Source organism: Streptopelia decaocto (genome assembly GCF_964273445.1).
Source record: "Streptopelia decaocto genome assembly, chromosome: 1".
Lineage (NCBI taxonomy): Eukaryota > Metazoa > Chordata > Aves > Columbiformes > Columbidae > Streptopelia > Streptopelia decaocto.
Window position 1 is genome coordinate 45,993,588 of NC_138663.1, and position 20,565 is coordinate 46,014,152.

At 38.3% G+C, this 20,565-nt stretch overlaps 1 protein-coding gene across 3 annotated transcripts in view; it reads left to right on the plus strand.

Annotated features, from left to right (window-relative positions):
- Nucleotides 1-18,596, plus strand: part of FGD6 (FYVE, RhoGEF and PH domain containing 6) — a 72,041-nt gene extending 53,445 nt beyond the window's left edge. The window contains exons 14-21 of one of the 3 annotated variants that reach the window (XM_082051209.1): nucleotides 212-291; nucleotides 5,234-5,336; nucleotides 5,857-6,003; nucleotides 6,857-6,959; nucleotides 8,859-8,986; nucleotides 9,717-9,845; nucleotides 11,955-12,103; nucleotides 15,457-18,596. In XM_082051209.1, the coding sequence (XP_081907335.1) occupies nucleotides 212-291; nucleotides 5,234-5,336; nucleotides 5,857-6,003; nucleotides 6,857-6,959; nucleotides 8,859-8,986; nucleotides 9,717-9,845; nucleotides 11,955-12,103; nucleotides 15,457-15,493 (876 nt within the window). In that variant the 3' untranslated portion in view covers nucleotides 15,494-18,596. Of the gene's footprint in view, nucleotides 1-211; nucleotides 292-5,233; nucleotides 5,337-5,856; nucleotides 6,004-6,856; nucleotides 6,960-8,858; nucleotides 8,987-9,716; nucleotides 9,846-10,048; nucleotides 10,096-11,954; nucleotides 12,104-15,456 lie in introns of those variants that run through there. The other 2 variants (XM_082051211.1, XM_082051210.1) reach the window with 2 other exon arrangements.
- The last annotated feature ends 1,969 nt before the right edge of the window (nucleotides 18,597-20,565 follow it).

Here is a 20,565-nt window from a genome sequence, read left to right on the forward strand (position 1 = left end):
GTTTGTATGGGGCCACAGTGAAATGAAATACCACATAATTTTACTATAGCTGGGCCCCCTAGACTGGTGTGTGATCTCCTGTCTATGAGATTTCTCACTCTATTGTACCCCTTCTTCAAAAATATGTAAGAAATTTTACAGTAATTGAAACTAAAACAACTAGAAAAGTAGCATTTCAGTTTCAATGTAAAGTTTTCTCTCTCAATTGAAGGTTAAAAAGCCAACCCAGGAAGCGTATCAGAATGAACTGAACATTGAAAGTGTAGAGAGATCCTTCATTCTTTCAGCAAGGTGAGTCTTAAATATGAATAATGATTTTTAAACCATGTGATTTCAAACAGGTCACATAAGCTTTTTATAGCTTGTTTTGCACTTATGTAATGGAAAGTTACCCTTCGCTGAGTAACTACAGAATAGAGGGAGTGACAGATGGGTTTCTAGAAATGAGGTAGGCTTTGTTCTAATTTACTTCTGTTCACATTCAAAATCTGATTTTGAAAATTGAAGTTTGTTTTTAAAGGTGCTGGTGGAAAGGAAGCCTGGTCACATGTAATAAGTTTCACAGATACCATAGGAATTTGTATTCTCTAATACAGTTCACCCTGGCTTGTGAAGACTGCCCACTGTGAAGCAATGGATAGAAGCACAAAAGCTGTAGTAAATGTGGCTGGTATTTGGGCTTAAGGCTGCAGCTGGTAGGGATTCTGCTGTCCACAAGACAGTTGACTGTTAATTAGGGGGAATAAACTTTTGCTTGGTTCCTCCTTTTCAGCTTAGCTACACCTTCAGAAAAACTGAGTAGAAATATTATCCTCTCACTGCCTTTCCTTGAGAGGAACAAGAATTAATATAGTTTCAATTAAATTAATTTTAGACTTTGTTTTTCAGTACTTTTTTGTTCTTCCGAAGTTACTGATATGCTCTATCAGTGTGTTAACAGGACAGGATGTGAAGCACAATACATTTTGATATCATTATTATTGGTAACTGATATAAATTGGAAGAAGTCATCCTGGTCTTCTGGCTAAAGTATCATAGAATCATAGAATGTCCTGAGTTGGAAGGGACCTGCAAGGATCATCAAGTCCAAGTTATATGTAATTCAACATTTCAGTAAACCTGAAATTATGGATTCTCCATAGGAGATACACAAAAGGATACACAGCCAGCACACCAGACCGGCTCTGATCCGCCTTCACTAAGATGCCTTTAGCAAAGACCTGGTTTTGTGGATTGTTGTTTTTACTGTGTTTGACTTGGAGTTTTACATGTTCTGACGTTTGTGACAGTGCTAATACCAATGAAGAAAGACATGTTTTCTCTTTTGTTTAGCAAAGCTGAGCAAGGGCAGGCTGCTTCTTTTTGTGTGACCTTGTAAATAACAACATGAGGATGTCTGCACAAAGATAGGAGTATCTCTAGCTGAGGGGTAGACTAAGGTTAAACTTGTCAAAGTAGCCAAAGGAAATAGCTCAATTGTCTGAGCAGTAGTTATTTATAACAACAGACTTGAAAGGAGTATTTTTGTGTTGGTTTGTTTTTGTTTTTTCAACATATTTAAATGTTTCTTATGGTTTTTTTACACACTGGGAAAAAAAAGATGCATTTCACAGTTTAGGGTGCGATTCTGCTCCCGTGTAATACGAGCAAGTCTGTGCTGCTGAGGTGCTTTGGTGACTGGGTGTCGCACAGATACATGAAGATATTTATGGGATTGCAGTAGGCAATGTGGATTTATCTCTGCTTCACCTGAAACAGCATTTCACTTCTAATTCAGTTGGTTCAAAAAATTGTAAAAAATCATTAGAACTTGTGAAAATATTATCATCTTGAAATACAACCTGCCTGTTTTCCCCAAAACAGGACAGACTTGTCTTTTTGAAGAACGGATTACATAGTAGATTAAATGCAACTCCTGTGAAATACATGCTGGTCCACAGGTGAAAACCCCTGTATGTAACATTCTCATGAAATGGAGCAGAGTTTGCGACATGCTTTTGTCTTGACCTTGAAATTACTGGAATTACCCTCACATTACCAACTAAAGCTGCTCCGATTTGCTCTCTCTTTTGTAGTGTTGTTGATCTTGCATTTTTGGAGAGCATTCAGCTGTTATTTTTATACTGGCTGGAAGCTACGTGTGTGCAACAGCCCTGAGTCACACAGCAGTGACAGAGAGAGGTTGCATTTGCTTGGGATGAAGGAGACGCTGAGGGCCCCAGGTGTAAATGATGGTTTTTAGCTTGTTACATGTCCATAAGTGAGACCTGGGTAGGAGGGAAACAACTGAAAAACTACCAGCAACAGGTGCTTGCGTATGGTTTTTTCCCCATGTACTGTTCCTGTTGATAAATATCCTGGATGTGAAGAGAATCGGTATCTTGTCAGTACAGACTGCATCTTCCTTCCGATAATACCTCATTCTAACAGCTTCTTGGCTCCTATGTGGTTAAAAATCTCAACTACAAAACTGTTCAAATTAATCTTACAGACATTGTAGACAAATTTCACTTCTGTGTTTTTTTTTTTTTTTAAATAAGCATTATGTGGAATGTACACAAAAGGAGAGATTCTGAAATGATCCTGGGGGCAGAGACAGGGAGGAGAGAGTTAGGCTGCTGAAAAATTGCTAGTAATAAAAAGTAAGCCAGTTAATAATAGGTGTATAGATTAATGCCTGGAAAAGACTCTTTGTCACTTCAGGTTTAGTTTTACTGATGGCATTAGTATTCTGCTTTATGTAGTTTGGGTTGAAGTTACAGTTTTCCTGGGATATCTGTAGGAATGTGTATTGGTTTATGTGGTACAATGCAGTATTGTACTAGAAATCCCTTAATCGGAGAAACAAGTGAGCACATCTGCATGATACAGCACTGTACAGAAGAAATAAGGCTTTGGTCCTGAAAACAACAGCCGTGCCAGCCTGATGGTCTGGGGCCAGCTGGCCATGTCCCCCTCCGTAGGGCAAGCGAAGAGCTACCCCAGGCAGACGTGACTGCATTGCCTCCCCTAACACAGGGGGATGGCTCATGCAAGATGAGCTGAGCTGGGAGAAGTGCCCTGAGACTCTGGTCCTGGAGACAAGAGTGGTACGAACTGTGAGCCCTCCTGGGACCACTGAGCTGCTCAGCTCCATTGGGCAGCTGCAACGGGTGCCCCCAGCACACACGTCTGCCAGTACTAACAATTGCTGGGACTCGCTGCAGTCTGTTTAGTTTTCTACTGTTTCATTAAATCTTTAAAAATTATTATTTTTTTAATTTATTGAAAACTCTAAGAAAACCCTGGAATTTCACCAAACAAATTTAAACCCCTGCAATTTCAGTAAACAGAATTACTTTTGGAAGGATGCAACAAACACTGCTCCTGCAGGGAGGGAAGCGGTGGGGCTGTGTAGCTGTGGGGGAGGGCTGGGAGTGACAGCAGAAGAAATACTGCCTGTTTTGCTGCAGCAAACCATTACATCAATTCAGTTGCCAGTGGCACCGCCTTTGCTCTTAAATTTTGAAGGATTGTAAACAATCCAAATGGCCAGCGCTAGCAAACGAACCAAGTGCAGGCTCCCTAGCGAAATATTAGGGTGTGAGCCATGTAGCTCATTGTGCAAGCAGCTTATTCTCCAAAAACGGGGACAACTTGAAATGTAATTATTTAATACAGTTTTAGGAACCCAAGTAAGTGTAGCCAGATTTTGAAAACGCCAAAGAAGTTGATTAGTTATGAATGTTATGTAGCTAATGCAGACCAGTTGTTCTTTCCGGATGAGGAAGCAAAGGTAAATAAACTGAACAAAATGTTCCACTCAGAGTGTGAGATGTTGGAACAGACAATAATACATTGCTTTGCCTCTGCTCATCTTATTTCCTCTCATTTTGTTCCGTATTTTTTGCTGTGTGCGCTAGATCCTTTCTTTTTCTGCATGCCTGACAGGCTTCCCCTCTGTTTACCTTACCAGATTTGTCCTCTCTGATTCTATGTGACACTCAATTTCACCTAGTTCAAAGCCCCAGCTCAAAGTAGTTTCTTTAAAGGTTCAAAGATGCTCAAAGCTTCCAAATTCAACCAGAAAAGCCTTTAAAAAATAATGGGTGTTGCACACCTAACTTGGGTAAATCATTGCTTTCCTCTTCCCTAACTTGGCTTTTTACATATTCATCATGTTCAATTCCTTGGTTTAAATAAATTTATTTGATACTATTTAAGAAGTGGGGAATAAAAAAGAAGGTTGGTAGTAGATGGTGATTTAAATTTTAGAAGCCCTGTTTAAGCTGGCATGATGTCTTAAGCGAGCAGTCTGGCTGTTCCTCTGCCGCAAAACTGCTTCTTCCTTCCTCGAAGCACCATCCATGGTGCTGGCACAAGAAGTTGTTCATGTGTGAGGAACCCAGGTGGTAAATTGATCCAAGGGAAGGGCAAGTCGATGGTTTGACTCAATGATCTTGAGGGTCTCTTCCAACCAAAATGATTCTATGATTTGTTTTCCAGTCCAGCACTTACGCCCACTGCATAGCCATACATGTTCTGGCACAAAGGCGAAAATAAGACCTGTGTGGCTAAGAGGGAGTATATAGGCTGCCCTTTGTAGCAGCAGTATGTATTTATATTACGGGAAGGTAATACAGTAAGCTCATATCTTTGGGTTAGCTAATCCAATGGAAAGTTTTTTGGGAAAAAATTATTTCAAAGCAGCATGATCTGTTAGGAGCAGTCAGGAGCACAAAGCTGGGGAAGAAACAGTGTGTTTTTTCTGACAAAAGCTGGGGGTTTCACAGGTTTGGGTATAACAAACCGGACCCTGAGACAGCAAGGAGGGAGGGAGGGAGAGGGAAAAAAAGGCTTGATGAAATTTTGGAGTCCCTTATGAGAGGGAGGGACCATGTCTTTGTTCTGGGAGCACCATTTACACCAGTGTTACTCAAGCTATTCAAGGGGCCAGGGAGAAGGGGGAAGCAATGACATACCAACCTTGAAACAATCACACATTATTTTGGAAGGAGGAAAGGCAGGGAGGGAATCCACATTGTAACAACAGACAAAGAAATCTTTTTTAGTATTAATCAACACAAATAACTGAAACCTTGTGGGCAGTTAAAAAATGCCGGTTTCAGTAGGAACCGGAGATGGCCTAAAATTGCAAGAGAGTTAAGTCAATGCGTAATAAAACTAATGGAATTCTAATTAACGCTTGCTTCTTAGTTTTAAATGTTAATAATTTTTTTTTTAATTCCAACAGTTCTGCTACAGAAAGAGACGAGTGGTTAGAAGCTATCTCCAAGTCAATTGAAGAATATACAAAAAAGAGAATCACATTTAATCCTAGCAAAAGTCTTGAAGAGGTATATCACACCATTATTGTTGGTTTGCTCCCTTTCTGAATATAAAGTTTCTTTGGAGGTGTTTAGAGAAAAAAGAGGCATTCCATGATGAATAATAAAATGGAGTGGTAAATAATAAGTGAGCAGATGATAGAAGAGAATGATATTTAATAATGTTATCTACTTCATAAATTAAAAATTATTTCCTTAAAAAAACACCCCAAACCAGCTTTCTCAGTTTTCTCTTTAAGATTGCAAACAGAAAGATGAAATGAAAATATATTTTTTAAAATAGCTGTTTATTATGTAAATAGTCTGTTAAAGCTTGAAAGTCACACAGCCCTTTTGAACTAATTAAATGCAGCTCTGTCATCAGGCTTGCATTAGAATGGTCACTGATGAAATAGCAGATAACATTTAAGACCATGACAATTTATCAGAGAAGGCTTTTCAACATAAATAGTTATCCTGTTATCACTGATAATTATTAACCGTATTTCTCATCACTGAATGTAATGGTGTTCTGCCGATGTTCCCTCAGGCAGATGCAGAGAAGCAGGAAGAGGATAGTCCGCTGGGATCAAAGGCTCCAATCTGGATCCCGGACACTAGAGCCACCATGTGCATGATCTGCACCAGCGAATTCACATTGACATGGAGAAGGCATCACTGCAGGGCATGCGGAAAGGTTGGGCAATTTTGTGGTTACTGTTTCCGTTAATTAGTCACTCAGGTTCCTTGTGTGACAAATACAGATGGAGCCTGATCATACCACAACTACTCTTTTAAGGGAGCATTGTACTATGACACAATTATATGGATTAAAATCAACATGTTGGGGTTGTTCGGTAGGGTTTTTTTTAGAGTGAGGTGTTATGACAGTGTTTAACTTTTTAACTTGTTACATGGTTCTTATTTTGCATTGTGGAGTACTATATAAGGTTGTCTTCTGCATCTGCACTTACATAGTACAAACAAAGAATGTTAGCTGAAATGAGATAAAATACCTTCTGTACTAGTTTTTGTAAGATAAATAATGAACTTTTTAAAAGTCAGTACCAATCTTATTTTATATTTAACACTTAGGTATATCTAATAAACCTTTGTTTTTCTTGTTTTAATCAAGTGAGAGTACAGAATTCAATGTAGTTGAGACATCTGTGTTATGGAGAAATTCTTAAGAGAGCAATGACTGTTTTTAGTTATTTATTTAAAATCTTATGATTTAAAATCTTATGATTTAAACAGTTCAGTAACACAGTAGGCTTATTCTGCTTTTCACGGATTGTTAATGTTGGCTTATTGACTTGTGTAATTCAGTGATTTTTTTATATTTAAATTTTTATCAGTAGAGGAGGAAAAAGCATAATGTTGGATGTAAGTGCACAGGGAAAAACCAAGGTCTTAAAACCATTTTCTATGTAAAATTGTGCCTGTTTCAGGTTCTGTTACAGACTTAACAGTGCTTAAGTGAACATCTTTGAGCATTTGGTGATTTACAGGTGTACATCACGTACAATAATGCCTTTATCTGTTTCCAGATTGTCTGTCAAGCTTGTTCATCAAATAAACATGGTTTAGACTATATGAAAAACCAGCCAGCAAGAGTATGTGATCATTGCTTCAGGGAGCTACAGAAACAAGGTAAAGAAAATCTTCACAAACTGTCTGCCTTATTTTTGTGGCCCTCATTAACATAGTATAATGTGTTTGTGCCTTGTCTTTACTGCTGGGTCCAAGTGCCTGATTCGCCTAGTGCCCAAAAAGCAATTGGCATCTGAGGTTGTAAGAGCCCGAAAAAGTTTTTGTGAAGTCAGCTAGGAAGTGAGTTTGCAGTACATTGGCTGTTCTTTCCCAAAACATGCATGTATTTGCCCTGCGGTAATGACATGTAGCTTATGCTGCTTTCTATTTGAGGTAGCTAGTGTTACATCCCTTTTCATTAATCACGGGGTACAAATGTTTATTAAAGTCCTTGCAGCTTATCGCGACCTCCCAGTGGCTTCCTGTGTATTTTACTCTCTGTAACTCGTATGGCTGTAAACTTCATTTTTGCCAACTAAGTTGCTGAGATAGTTCTGGGGCTCTGTAAAGACACAGGCCTTCATCTTGCTGAAGCCGAGTCTCCTCAACCTCCAGCCTTGGCTCATCTGAAATTGAAGAAGTTGGCATATCTGCACCTCAGTTCTGCAGGCAAAGCCCTCACTGTTGCCTACTGCACAATGGCAACATGGATTTCAATGTAAAACACCACAGCTAGAGCTGTTTTCATTGAAACACTTTCAGAGAACATGGTACTGTTGATGCCTGCTGGAAAGCAAGGTTTAGATAGCCTGGTAGTAATAACATTTGCTTAGAGAGGAGGCCCAGGGTTAGTTTCCTTTTCATCCTGAGAGAACTGAAATTCATCTCTTTGAAGGACCTTCATATCTTTATGCAGAAACAAATGTCATATCAATGGAGGCACCTCCCAGTGAGGTGGGATTCCAGTCCCAGCTCACAAGACTTGCTCTGAATTCTGTCTAAATACTCCAGTATAAAATACACCAACAAGCCAAAAGCAGGGACTGAGTTTGCTGCCCTTCCCTCCAGTAGAGGCTCTGGTTTGACACAAGCTCTCTAGGGTATCAGGAAATTTATGATGCCCCGGTGAAATAATCAAGCCATGGCTGTGGGTGACATTGCTCATGGGCATGTGGAAAGCAGCATTGACAGCCCTTGAAGTGGTGATGGAAGCCTGAGATGGTGGGGAAGGTGGATTGCCTGGACCACCTGCAGGTCACTGCCTTGGTCACTAGAGGCTGCTGTGCTGCAGGTGACTGCAGGTGCTTGTAGCTGGGAAAGGAGCTGCAGAGCAGGTGCAGTACAGCTGGCAACCCAATTACTCACCTGCTCTGCTCGCTATTTCGTGTTCAGGGACAACTCTAGAAGTAGACTTGCTGAAGTACTGTTTGCAGGCTGGGCTGTAAAGCAGTGGTAGATGTTGCTAGAAAAGGGTGTTTTAAAGGAGTGAAGTGTTGCAGAAGTCTTCCAAGAGAGATGGTGGAACTGCCTGCGGCAGTGGAGAAAGACACCATGTTCTCTGGAAGTGGGAATCTCCAGCGTGTGTGTTGGCATGATGCTGAAGAGGACCCCTACAGCATCCATACTGAAAAAAGCTGAGGGCATAACAGATGTAGAGAATTAAAGGACAGAGTTGTGGAACAGAGGTGAAGCACAGACAGGAATGCTCTTAAAACCTGGTGTGGTTTTAAAAGAGTTGAATTTTCACTCTGTGTATGGGCAAATGTAATTCAACATCAAAAAAACAGGCTTTGAAAACAAACTAGACCAATCCATTTAGTTGTAAATGATTTGGGAGATTCTAACTCATGGTGATGATGATAATACTGACAAGTTAATTCAACACTGAATTTAATGTGTTAATCTGAAGTACTGTAATCAGAATAAAGGTATTGGCTGCTTCTTAGAAAATAAGTCCAAGAAGGCCTGTGTTTAGTCATCTGTGACATGAAAGCAATATATTCATCCCATGCATTTTAGATAACCAGTGCACTCCTAAGAACGGATCCCCAGTCAACCATAAATCTCCATCAAGTGCCTTGTCTACAGTATTACACAGTATTCCCTCTGGAAGAAAGCAGAAAAAAATTCCTGCAGCCCTCAAAGAAGTAAGTGCTTTATTGGTCAAAAGTAATTATTTGTTGCTATTATACAATCAATATTAAGAATGAAAAAACATTCCATATTTTAGCCATCTTCTGTAGAATCAAAAGTTGAAATTCACCTCTAACAGTGCTTTGGGCCCTAGTTTTATAGAGAGTTTATAGAGAGTTTATAGACCTAAACTATGAAGCTGAATATAAACTGTATAAATACCTCTGAGACTGTGATTTAGAGGGATAGCCAGAATTGTAATTTCTTTCTTGCTTCCGTGTGTTTCAAGAAATTGTGGTTTACCTCTGCACCAACAGTCAATCGGGAGACTGATACAGCAGCTCAGCTCTTGGCTTATGATTAGGAAAGGTAGAGCTAAACTCTGCCTACCTACACTGGAGGTCTTGGGAATGGGAGGAAGTAATTTTCCTTCTTATATAGGAATGTGTGTTCTGCAGCTGTACGTGGTCCTCAGTGTTTCGGCCCTCTCTTGTCCTGTGGCATCCAATTTAAGTTCCAACCCTTAGTGTCTGCAGTAACCTCTCTTCCAGACCAGGTAGATGGTGGCAGACAAAATCATTTTTCTTTCAGTCATCTGAGTTACTTAGCAACATTAACTCGAGATCAGGTAAGACTCTGAGTCTTTGACAGGACAAGTTTCTGGAGATCTGTTCTAAAAAAGCTGTACGGCAAAAACCTGGACAGATGCAAAACTCTTAGGTGTCGGGGTTTTTTTCACTTCAGGTTTCAGCAAATACAGAAGACTCTACGATGAGTGGCTACCTACACAGATCTAAGGGCAGTAAGAAACCATGGAAACACCTATGGTTTGTTATAAAAAATAAGGTGCTATACACATATGCTGCTAGTGAGGTAAGAGCCTACATATTAGAAATCAAACATCCAATGATAATGCTGGATTTATAATTAGATTGTTTATTGTTATGATCTAGAAACAAGCTATAAAATTAGATCACCTTACAGTAATGGATCAGATTACGATGTAATATTTTGAAAAGGCCCGGTGAGCTTGGTACCCTAATATGCTGATAGAGCTATGCTGTTTCTGATTCCAGACCTAGCTTTGAGTATCTCTGCCCTACACACCATTGCACAGTTGTAGGTATGTCCTGAGTCAGTTGAATACATGGGGGTCTCTTTAGATGCATCGCACTGGACTAGTGGCAAAGCCAACATTGTAAAAGCATCTTGCAGTGTGTTGTTCTGCAGTTTTGTAAGGTATTTTTAATGCTTGGAAGATGAGAAAACTAAACCTCTTGACTTCTCAAACTGTCAGCCTGGAGTTATTCTTTAATATACAGCGCTGCAGTAGAAAATAAGAAATGCATCTTGTCTAATGGCATTTGCTTTGTTATTTAGAATGCCTAGTCCTATTGCAGTGTGGAATAATCTCTAACCAATATATATAAGCTCTGCACATCCCAGTGTGTGCTGAGGATGTAGTTTTATTGCATCTTACAGTGTTTTGCAATATATGTGGATGTCTTGTAGCACTGGAAGAACTTGGGGCTTGCTTTTTTTATTACATGTTATAGTTTGCTAATAGATTTCAAGAGCAAAATATCCAGAGCATCTGTTCAAAGGTACTGCCATCCCTCACTTTCTTCAAAAATGCCAAGGCCCAAGCTATCCTGACTGTGTGAAGAGTTCAGCCTCCTTCACCCCCACACCATCCCCAGTCTCTAGTTATTTCTTGGTTTGTGCTCAGATTTGTTACTGGGTTGTTCCTGCTGTAGTGCCAACCTTTATTTTACCACTTCTGAATTACGCCCAGAATGTGATGTTATTCCCACCATAGCATTGGCAATAGTAAAAATAGAGAAAAAACAAACAAAAAAAACCCCACAAACCCCTAGTTCTAAAAATATCTTCAGCAATTATGTACAAAACAATTACTTTTGCAAAGATGGGTAAAATATTTTAGAGCATGGTATTTCTTCTGGCAGTGGCAAAGGAGACTTTGGTAACTGTAAAGAAAGCCATATTAGCCTGTGATGGTCACCTTATTTTCTTTTGCTTGGCTTCCTCTGAGATATTATCCTTCCAGAGTAGCTTCAGTTTGCAGCTCATAATCACAAGTTTAACTCTTTCCTGTTTTCTTTAAACTATTTTTCATCATGATGAGACATTGCTTGAAGAATCTCAAGGGAAGGTTATGATGGTTGCTCCAGTGTGGCCTTAGCCAGGAAACCCCATTTAAAATACTTATATTTGTTCCAAGTGATATAAAGATTGGTGGTAAAAAAACACTTATTAGTGGTATAAAGACTTTAGATAGTAAAACAGATTGCTAAGCCTTGCTTGACCATTTTCCAATACCAAGAAATGCTGTTTTCATCAGACACTCTTGTTTCTAATGTAAAGGCAATTACCAAAGTCTTTGTCTGGTATGTCAGTGTTCATGTACATTCTTTGTTTATTTTTTCTATTCAGAAGCATGGCAGGACCCTGCCTAGTTACAAAACAATATTTTGGAGGTTGCAGAGAATCAAGATACTTCCTTTTATTTTCTTTTTGTTTTCCTTCCTAAAATGCTGTGCATTGTATTTATTAATTAAAATACAAGAGGATAAAAAAGGGAAGTAATTGAGATGAATGAGGAAGGGAAAAGGTTGCCTTTTTAGCCAGGTTTTGAAGTTAGATGAAGAGAAGGTAAAAAGGTTGAGTTTCTCCTGCCACTTTTTCCTAGACAAGAGACTATACAGTGAAAGACAAGGTAGATGTTATCAGGACAATAGAAAGAGGAACAGCAATGTTGAAGTCTGCGAGGTTTTGTTATTTCCTGTTCTTTGATTCGTGCATGGAGACTAAAAATAGGGGCATTTTGTGCATGACTATTTGTAACAAGTTGTATAATCTGTTGCAATGGTATGGTGCATGAGTAGAGTATAAATGCATTGCTTAGTATGTCTTACAAGCTCTAATTTTGTCTTGTTTGCTTTTTCTTTCCCCATAAAATAGGATGTGGCAGCATTAGAGAGCCAGCCTTTACTGGGATTCACAGTCAGTGAAGTCAAAGATGAAAACTCAGAGTCTAGAGTGTTCCATTTACTGCACAAAAACACTTTATTTTACATATTCAAAGCAGATGATCCCCATTCAGCTCAAAAGTAAGAAACTATTTGAATTACTTTGTTACTTATTTCTATAAAATGTTTCAGAAGTCATGAATATTAATATTAATAGATTAAGCATATGTACAAATATGCCTATTATATAATATGTAAATAAAACTTTTTAATTACTTAAACACAAGGTCCTGGTTTCATTAGGACTTGTAAAATCCTTTAAATGGAGCAGCAGTCTGTCCTCTGCAAAAGAATGCATGCAGGAGAATGGAAAAATCCAAAATAAAACAAGAAATCTTTCTTTTTCCTAGCTCATTACTCTATCTCTCATCTGCTCAACTCAAAATGGAATATTACCTTTAGAGAAAGCCAGAAAATGTATTTTAAGAGTTAATTACTGACAGTTGGGTTCCTTTTCCTGCAGATGTAAGGTTTAGTTATTTTTAATGCCTCTATGGCAGTGACTATAAAGCAAACCCCAAAAAGTAAAGGGCGTAAGTTTGAGGTGTGTGTGCAGATGTGCACGAGCACATAGACATGCTTGATACATTCAGACCAAAAGCCTGAATTCAAAGAACACTCACACAAGCTGTTTCATTTCATGTCCTGCTGATGTGTCTGAGTCTGAAGTCGTATTTATCAATTTATGTATTGTGTGCATTTTATATAAAATAACCAATGACCTTGATTGTTAATCAGTAGAAAATATTTACTATGTGAATCATGGAGAAACTATTACAGAAATTACCACAGAAGCCATACATTTATCTTGCCTATATGCCTAGCTTATCTGACTGGTTTCACTGCAGTTTTCCCAAGTGAATTTTACATTAATAAAATATATTTTATGTGCTAACTAGTCCATTAGTAATACTTAAGCATACAAATGGCTGCAGGTATGGTTTGTGCAAATAGAGATATTCTAAACAAAAACAAAGTACCCAGGGCTACTGAAAATTTAGAACAGCTGAGAATGTGCTTAATGACATTTCTCTACACACAAAATATGGAAGTTCTCATTTGATTTTGGGCGTATTTTGTCTTGCAGATGCACACAAAGGTTTCATTGTTAATTAAGATAGTATTCTCTTGTTTTTACTGTGTTCTCCTTTGTGTTACATATTTAAAAAAAAAAATCCAAGCCATTCAATAGCTTTGTTTTCCTATTCAGACAATGGATATTGTCATCAGTAGGAAAACGTGAAATTGGACATACTCTGTTTTCCTGAGGCTAGGAATAACATGAATGACTTTAAATTGCAAGCTTTCTCCAAGTATTTAATATCCTTAGGAGACTTATGCTGAACTTCCAGATAAATGCTGCCTTGATAGCATAAAAAGAAAAAACAAAGAACATGCTGTTGACCTGTATGCATCAGTGGACACTACTTTCTCCTGTTAGGGCCAAATATTTCAGATATATTTGTGCAAGTACAGTAATTAAATTTATCAGATGTTTACTTTTTTATGATCTCTTAAATTTGTTAGTCCAGTACTATGCTCAATGCTTAAGCTGCTTATGAATTTGTTGTATTTGTATTCCATTGTAGTTATTTTTAATTAATATATGGCTATGGAAAATCCAGTAAGCCCTAAAAAGTAAGGGATAGAAGTTTGAGTTGTGTCTGCAGGCATTTACACATGCTGAGTATGTTCATATCAACAGCTTGAATTCAAGGAACCTGCACACAGTTACTAAGCTAAACACTCAGGGCAAGGAAGAGACAACATTTGTGACTCAGATACTCTGTGAATATTAAAACAGAGTTGAATTTCCATGATAAAGATAATTTTACAATCTTTGTCTTATTCAGTTATTGTAAGATTTTCACTTGGGAAAAAAAATCATTAGCATGTGGGCCCTTAACTTTACACGCACACAGTTCAGCACTCACTAGGAACACAGAATTATTAATTTTTTTTACTGTATTTGTCAGTGTAGCATCAGAGTGCTTCAGAAACATTAATCTCTGCAGCATTCTTGAGAAGGTGAGGATATTTATCACCCTCACAGCCAAATGGAAGCAGAAACCACAGCTATTGGGAGTAAAGGTATTTGAATATTAACTTTGAATTTCCAGTTTCAGACACCTTGGATCAGCTGTTTGGGACTTTGCCCCCCCTTTACATATACTTGTATTTTCACAGGTACAATGTGAGGCTGTCTGTTAATATGTGATTCAGTAGTAGCACACGTTGCGTGTGTGAATACAGGAGGAGTCATGTCATCATGCAACAGCACCATTCCTGCACCCCATCCCACATGCCCTGTGCCGCCTTTCCTTCAGCCCCACTAGTCATAGAATCATAGAATATCCTGAGTTGGAAGGGACGCACAGGGATCACCAAGTCCAACTCCCGTCCCTGCACGTGACAACCCCACAGTTCACACCATGTGTCTGAGGGCGTTGTCCAGTCTCTTCTTGAACACTGTCAGGCTTGGGGCCGTGACACCTCCCTGAGGAGCCTGTTCCTGTGCTCCACCACCCTCTGGATGAAGAACCTTTTCCTAATGTCCAACCTAAACCTCCCCTGGCACATCTTCCTGCCATTCCCTTGTGTTCTGGCACTGGTCGCTAAAGAGAAGAGTCTGGCGCCTGCCCCTCCTCCTCCCCTTGTGAGGAAGCTGTAGACCATGATGAGGTCTCCCCTCAGTCTTCTCTTCTCCAGGCAGAACAAACCGAGTGACTTTAGCCGCTTCTCATACCACTTTTCCTCAAAACCTTCCCTGACTTCATAGCCCTCTTCCAGTAGCTTTATATCCTTTTTATCCTGTGGCACTCAGAACTGCACCCAGTGCTCCAGGTGAGGCCGCACCAGTGTAGAGCAGAGGGCAACAATCACCCCCTGGCCCAGCTGGCAATGCTGTGCTTGATGCACCCCAGGACATCGGTGGCCCTCTTGGCTGCCAGGACACACTGTTGGCTCATTGTTCACCAAGACCCCTGTTCCGGCTGCAAAAGCCACGGGTTTGGGTTATGCAGGTGGCTGCCTCAGTTATTGTAGTGTCCTGATTCATCACAGGTCATGTTTACAGTGAAGGGAATATTGTATTTTTTTCTTAAAAAAAGGTATGCTCTCATGTTATTAAAGTTGGCAGAACCTTGGCATTTTCTACTTTTTGAGCATTTGATTCCCCAGCTTCGCTTGTTCTTTACACATGTAACTTCGGGATGGAAGAAGTATGGAAAAAAGTTTCTATTATCTGGCCTTGCACTGATACATAATACCTCTCTAGCAAGCTTTGTATGGTTGGATAGATTTCTGGCATTTGCACTAACAGACCAATTGGTAATGGAAGTACAATGTTACTTCTTCTGTGAATTTGTAGATAGTGAGCAGTGTGATTTGTACTTTTACCAGCAACTTCCTAACAGTGTTTAATTTTCTAATAGGTGGATAGAAGCTTTTCAAGAAGGCACCATCTTATAGCAGTGTCAGTATCATGTCTGCAAGTCTGAAAGAAAATGTCCAAGGATGGTGGTGAAACAGAGTACAGCGGCTGTTCAAAGAAATGGAATCCTGCCGTCTCAATCTACACAAAATTGTATATTTGTCAGGATTAGGAGCAGTTGCATTTTTAGTGTGAGGTAATATTTTTCTAAAGAATTGTATGTATTTCTGTGTTGCTATAAAATGTGTTATTTATTAAATTCCAATGTTTACTTTAATGGTCAGAATTATTTGTGAGGTCTGCATTGAGGTCCTAAGTGCCCATGTCTTCACAATGGCAGGTGGTTGGTCAACATATTCCTCAAGTTTGTGCTTTTTAAAAAAAAACAAACAAAAAAATCTGTTGCAGTTGTACAGTTCCTCATGTGTATAGGTCTTGAGTTGATGATTCTCAGTTTGCAATTTAGCAAGAACAGATCAGAATAGGAATTTCAAAGGTTTTGCATCTTTGTTGGCTATGTAAACTCCTTTATGAGAAGTTACATAATATTGCTGCTCCTTTCCTTGAAAGGCAGTTGAAATCTTGCTCACCAGTACATTAAAATAGTACAACAAATTCTGTATCATAGAATCAATTGGAAAGTACAGTTCAATTATTTAAAAGAAAAAAAAAAAAAAAGGAAAGATATTTTAAAACAGACTTTGCAATTACAGAGATAAGACACTAGAGTTTTTACAGTACTACAAATGCCAAAGAGACTAAATGAGTTATCTTCAAATCATTGCAGCATATATTTTATGTTTCCAGTAGTAATTTAAAGCAGAGTGGAAAATACATTTCTGGTATACAGGGAAAAGAAGAAATATCATATTTGTTTCAAAACTTTGTGGCAAATGAGTTCTGTATGCAGTATGAAACACTGTATAAACTATTGTTCAAAGAACGTTAAATGAATTTATGCACCCCTCTCCCAAAATTTTAAACTATTGTATATTTAAATATTATGTTTTAACTGGAATTGTGCCGTACCAAGAAAACCCAGGGTTTTTTTTAGTGCAGGTGGCATTGAAATATATGCCATTCTTTGAAATACCTTTTGTTTACACACTATTATTTGTTCTGCATGACACTTTAAAACACAATTCAGTTTCAGGTGTTTGGGTTTTTTTCTTTAAGAAAATTGTCAGTATACCTCATTAGGAAATACTTACTGATGATTCCGGTGCATTTATTTAACTCTTGAAAAATTTTTAACACTGTAATAGCATAAATGGAACTAGAACTATGAAAAACACATGAAAGGAAGCCATTTTTATGTCAAATGCGATGCAGATGTAGCCAGTTAATTTTACTGTATGAAACACTTTTCAGTAGTTCTCTGAATCAAGCTAGTTGTAGTAACAGAATTAAGAGCAATTCATTTTTAAGTAATAGTTTGAACCCATGTTAATAATTTTTCTATGGCCTCAAAAAGGAAAGAGAATAGATGGTAGTTTAGTCATTATAGAAACACCAAGGATGAAAATGCAAATCAAAATTCTCTTATTCCCTCAAATACCTCAAGATCAGGTCTAAGATACTAACACAGCTCTGAAGAAGCTTGATTCTCCAGAGCTTCTATTAAGTTACTAGCAGGCTTGGAAGCTTAGTGCTTAATATTTATACAAGTAATTTCATTGACTTCAAGCATTTCAGTAGAGTACACCTTTCCAAATCAGGGACTTGAGACTGTAGATCTGGTTTCCCTCATGAATGCTGGAGATGTGACCAGAGTCTGATCAAAGCCTTTATTCTCTTTCTATTTTAATACAAATAGGATAAATGAATATTTTTCTCTTGTTATATAGAAAGGGCTTTTACTTAATTTTTAAAACCAGCTGCTGACTGAAGCCACGTAAGCTACTAGCATGTCTCTTCAGGGTGATTTCTGACATGGTTTTTACTGTATCCAGAACAAAACTGATACCGATGTAATATAGATGGGATGTGGCTCTTCCCGTATGGGAAGAGCTCCTTAATATTTTATAGGGCCTGCACACTAAGATAGAAGGCCATGAACCAGCAAATGAATCAAATTTGGCTAGGAGCAAGCTAATTTCATTTCAATTTATGGTTTGATACTGATCTCCCTGCTGCAAAACAGAGCAATAAAGTCAAAACACATATTGAATAAGGTGCCCAAGTTCTGCCTCGTGTGTGGCGTCAAACTACCTCTCAAGGATTTGGTGCAGAGTGAGAAAACAGTTTAAAGTGTTCTGTAAAAATCAAAGGACTTCTTCCAGAAGTAGTTAGTTGATCAAGCAAAAAAAAATCTTTCTGTGACAGAAATAGCTTAGAAGAGAGCCTTAAAAACAATAGCACGCATATCGCAGTCTAATACTGTGTGAAATTAATTGTCCTTGTAAACACGTTTGAATATCTCTTTTTCTCCAGCACTAGTGTTTTGTGTCATAAGAAGAACCCACAACATTGGCATTTTCATAACATTTTCAGATTCATAACATTTTCAGATGGTTGCTTTCCAAACTTACCCTGTTTCTCAGCTCACCTCCCATTTGGATTCATTACCATCAAAAATATTCACTTTTTGATTTAACTAAACACTAAAATATGATCAGAAGTTTTTAAACACCTGGCTACCTCCTTTTATAAAAATCTATAGTTAATAATTAATTTAAGATTGGTTAGTAGAGTATGAGACAAACATTAGCATTGAATATTAATTCTAGCATCTTTATTCTTGAATAAATGAAAGGTTCTAGGATCCTGAATTCTCTTTAACTTAAAACTATTTTTATGCCCAAAGGACTTAAAACAAATGGAAAGCTGAGCAGCTACAGAACACATTTTACTAAATGTTTTTTGTTTGTGGAAACTTGATTACTTGATTATGTATATTACATCATAACATAAAGAGATGTTTGTAAAGATACATTCAATGCATTTGTTTGCCATAACTGCTGTCTCCTGTATTTACCATCTAAAGAGACTTTTATTTGGAGCAGTCCTAAAATGTCCTGACTAAATAAAAGAATAGAATCTTTATTTTGTAAATGAAAACAGTTTAAAGTTGTTGTAAATATTTCTGTGGATATGTATCATTTTTGTATAAATAAATTCACATTAGTCGAGTCTGCACAATTATTTTTACATTTTCAGCTTTTTATTTATGATGTCATTTGTGTATTCATTGATTTTCAAACAGCAGAATTTGCCGTAATTATCCTGCACATCAGTCTTGCTTTAAAATTCCTGCTGTTCTGCTCTTATGAACAGAAAACTGCCTGAAAAGGCACAGACTGACACCGCTGCTGGATCTGACCACCTGAAACAGATTTAAGTGAATTGTCATGCTTATGTCAACCAAGACACTACACACTCTCTTTACCAAAACTGGTGTCTTTTCCACAAAAATTACTTCCATCTTCCTGACGTCCCATCTTTCCTTAGCTGCCTCTTGCTGTCCAGTTCTTCACCTTCTGTTCCCTCATCCCCAGCCTTCAGAAGTTCTTGATATTTCTTTTCTATAAAGCCCTTCCATAACTGGGTGTGGAGCCTGTGCTGGAACGCAGTTTGCAAAGTGCAACAATCGAAAAAATTGCTCCCGATCAAGTCCCACGTATAGGACACCAACCAGTGGGGTTTTATCTCCTGAAGCCACCTCCCAGCCCTGGGAAATGACAGCCCTTCTGAGCTTGATCAGCCCAGGAATGAATTAGGCACCCCATGCCAGTGTCTTATTTTTGTGAGAATGTAGGATTCTTACTCATCTTCCCCCCTCTTCAGCCACAAACGTGAATTTACCTATCCCAGTGATGTGGTCCTGTTACTCTTTTGAAAAAGAAAGTAATCCCACCAACCTACTCTTCTTAATGGTTACTGCATCTGATTTTCAACCTCATTTTTTAAAAAGAAATTCTTTAGCACATTGTTACGGATAGACATACCCATGGCAAAGAAGCCATCATTCTGAAGAACTGAAGGAGTGTGTGAAGGTCAAATGAAGGGTGGTAGATTAATCACTCCTTTTGCAAAGCCCAGTTCTGCTGTGTCTACTGAAGTACGCCTGAATCGCAGTTTCTGTTAGTCTCAGTATTTTTGTGGGGCCTGTGAGGGAGAGAATTGCCTGTCACGTTAGTTACGCTGCCTCCTTGTACTTCTCTGGCAGATATTTGAAAGCAGTTTTTTGATAACTTGCAGTAACAGCAAAAAGGCTGTTGCTTCTCTCTATATTTTTGATAGGGATATGTCTCTTGTAATCCTGGCTGAAACAGCTACATGGATGTGTGTTTGTAATACAGATCAAGTATGAACTGGGTCACTTGCTAAAGAAAAAAATCAAAACATGTTTTATTGGTTAAAGTGACATTTCTGCTCTATTGAGGTATCAGAATACTTGCCTGAAATAAGCCTTGGTGCAAATTCCATGGTATTTGTTAAATTAAACTGCAATAAGCTCCTTCATTTAGAAAGTGGATGTGCAGCTCAGGCTAGTTTGGGAAGTGACAAGTACTGTAAACTCGGAGTGCTGTAACATTCCATGCTTTCAGGAAACGCTTAGCAAGTTAATTGCTCCAATTTAAAAATTCTTCATAAGGTTCATTTGCATTTGGATTTTGGGAATGTGTCTGATCAAAAAGCAAAATATGATGCTTGCAAGTACTAAGTGAACTAGTGATCTTGAGTGATGGTAACGAGATGCAAGTGCAGCTGTGGGACTGGAGTGGGAAGAAAAGCAGGAAAGGAATTGGCAAGATAAAAGCATGAATGATTTTATTACTGTTAACACATAAATTGCTTGTATTCTTCGGGGGTTTCTTCCATATCTCTGCTTCTCAGATGTTGATGCTCATATCATCTGATTCAGTAGAAATTGCATTAAATGGTCTAAACAAATTTCAGATAATGAAATTGCGTGTACAGCCCCAGTGGCCTACATGATCTTGAAGTTTCTGCTGATTTCTAACTCCAGCTATACAATCTTAATTGAACAGGTGGGGAAAAGGGACATATTTAAGGTATACAACTCTTACTAAACTCAAGGTCAAGAAAATAATCAGCATAGACTACATAATTAGCTAACACAACTTTAGCACAAACAAATGTAACC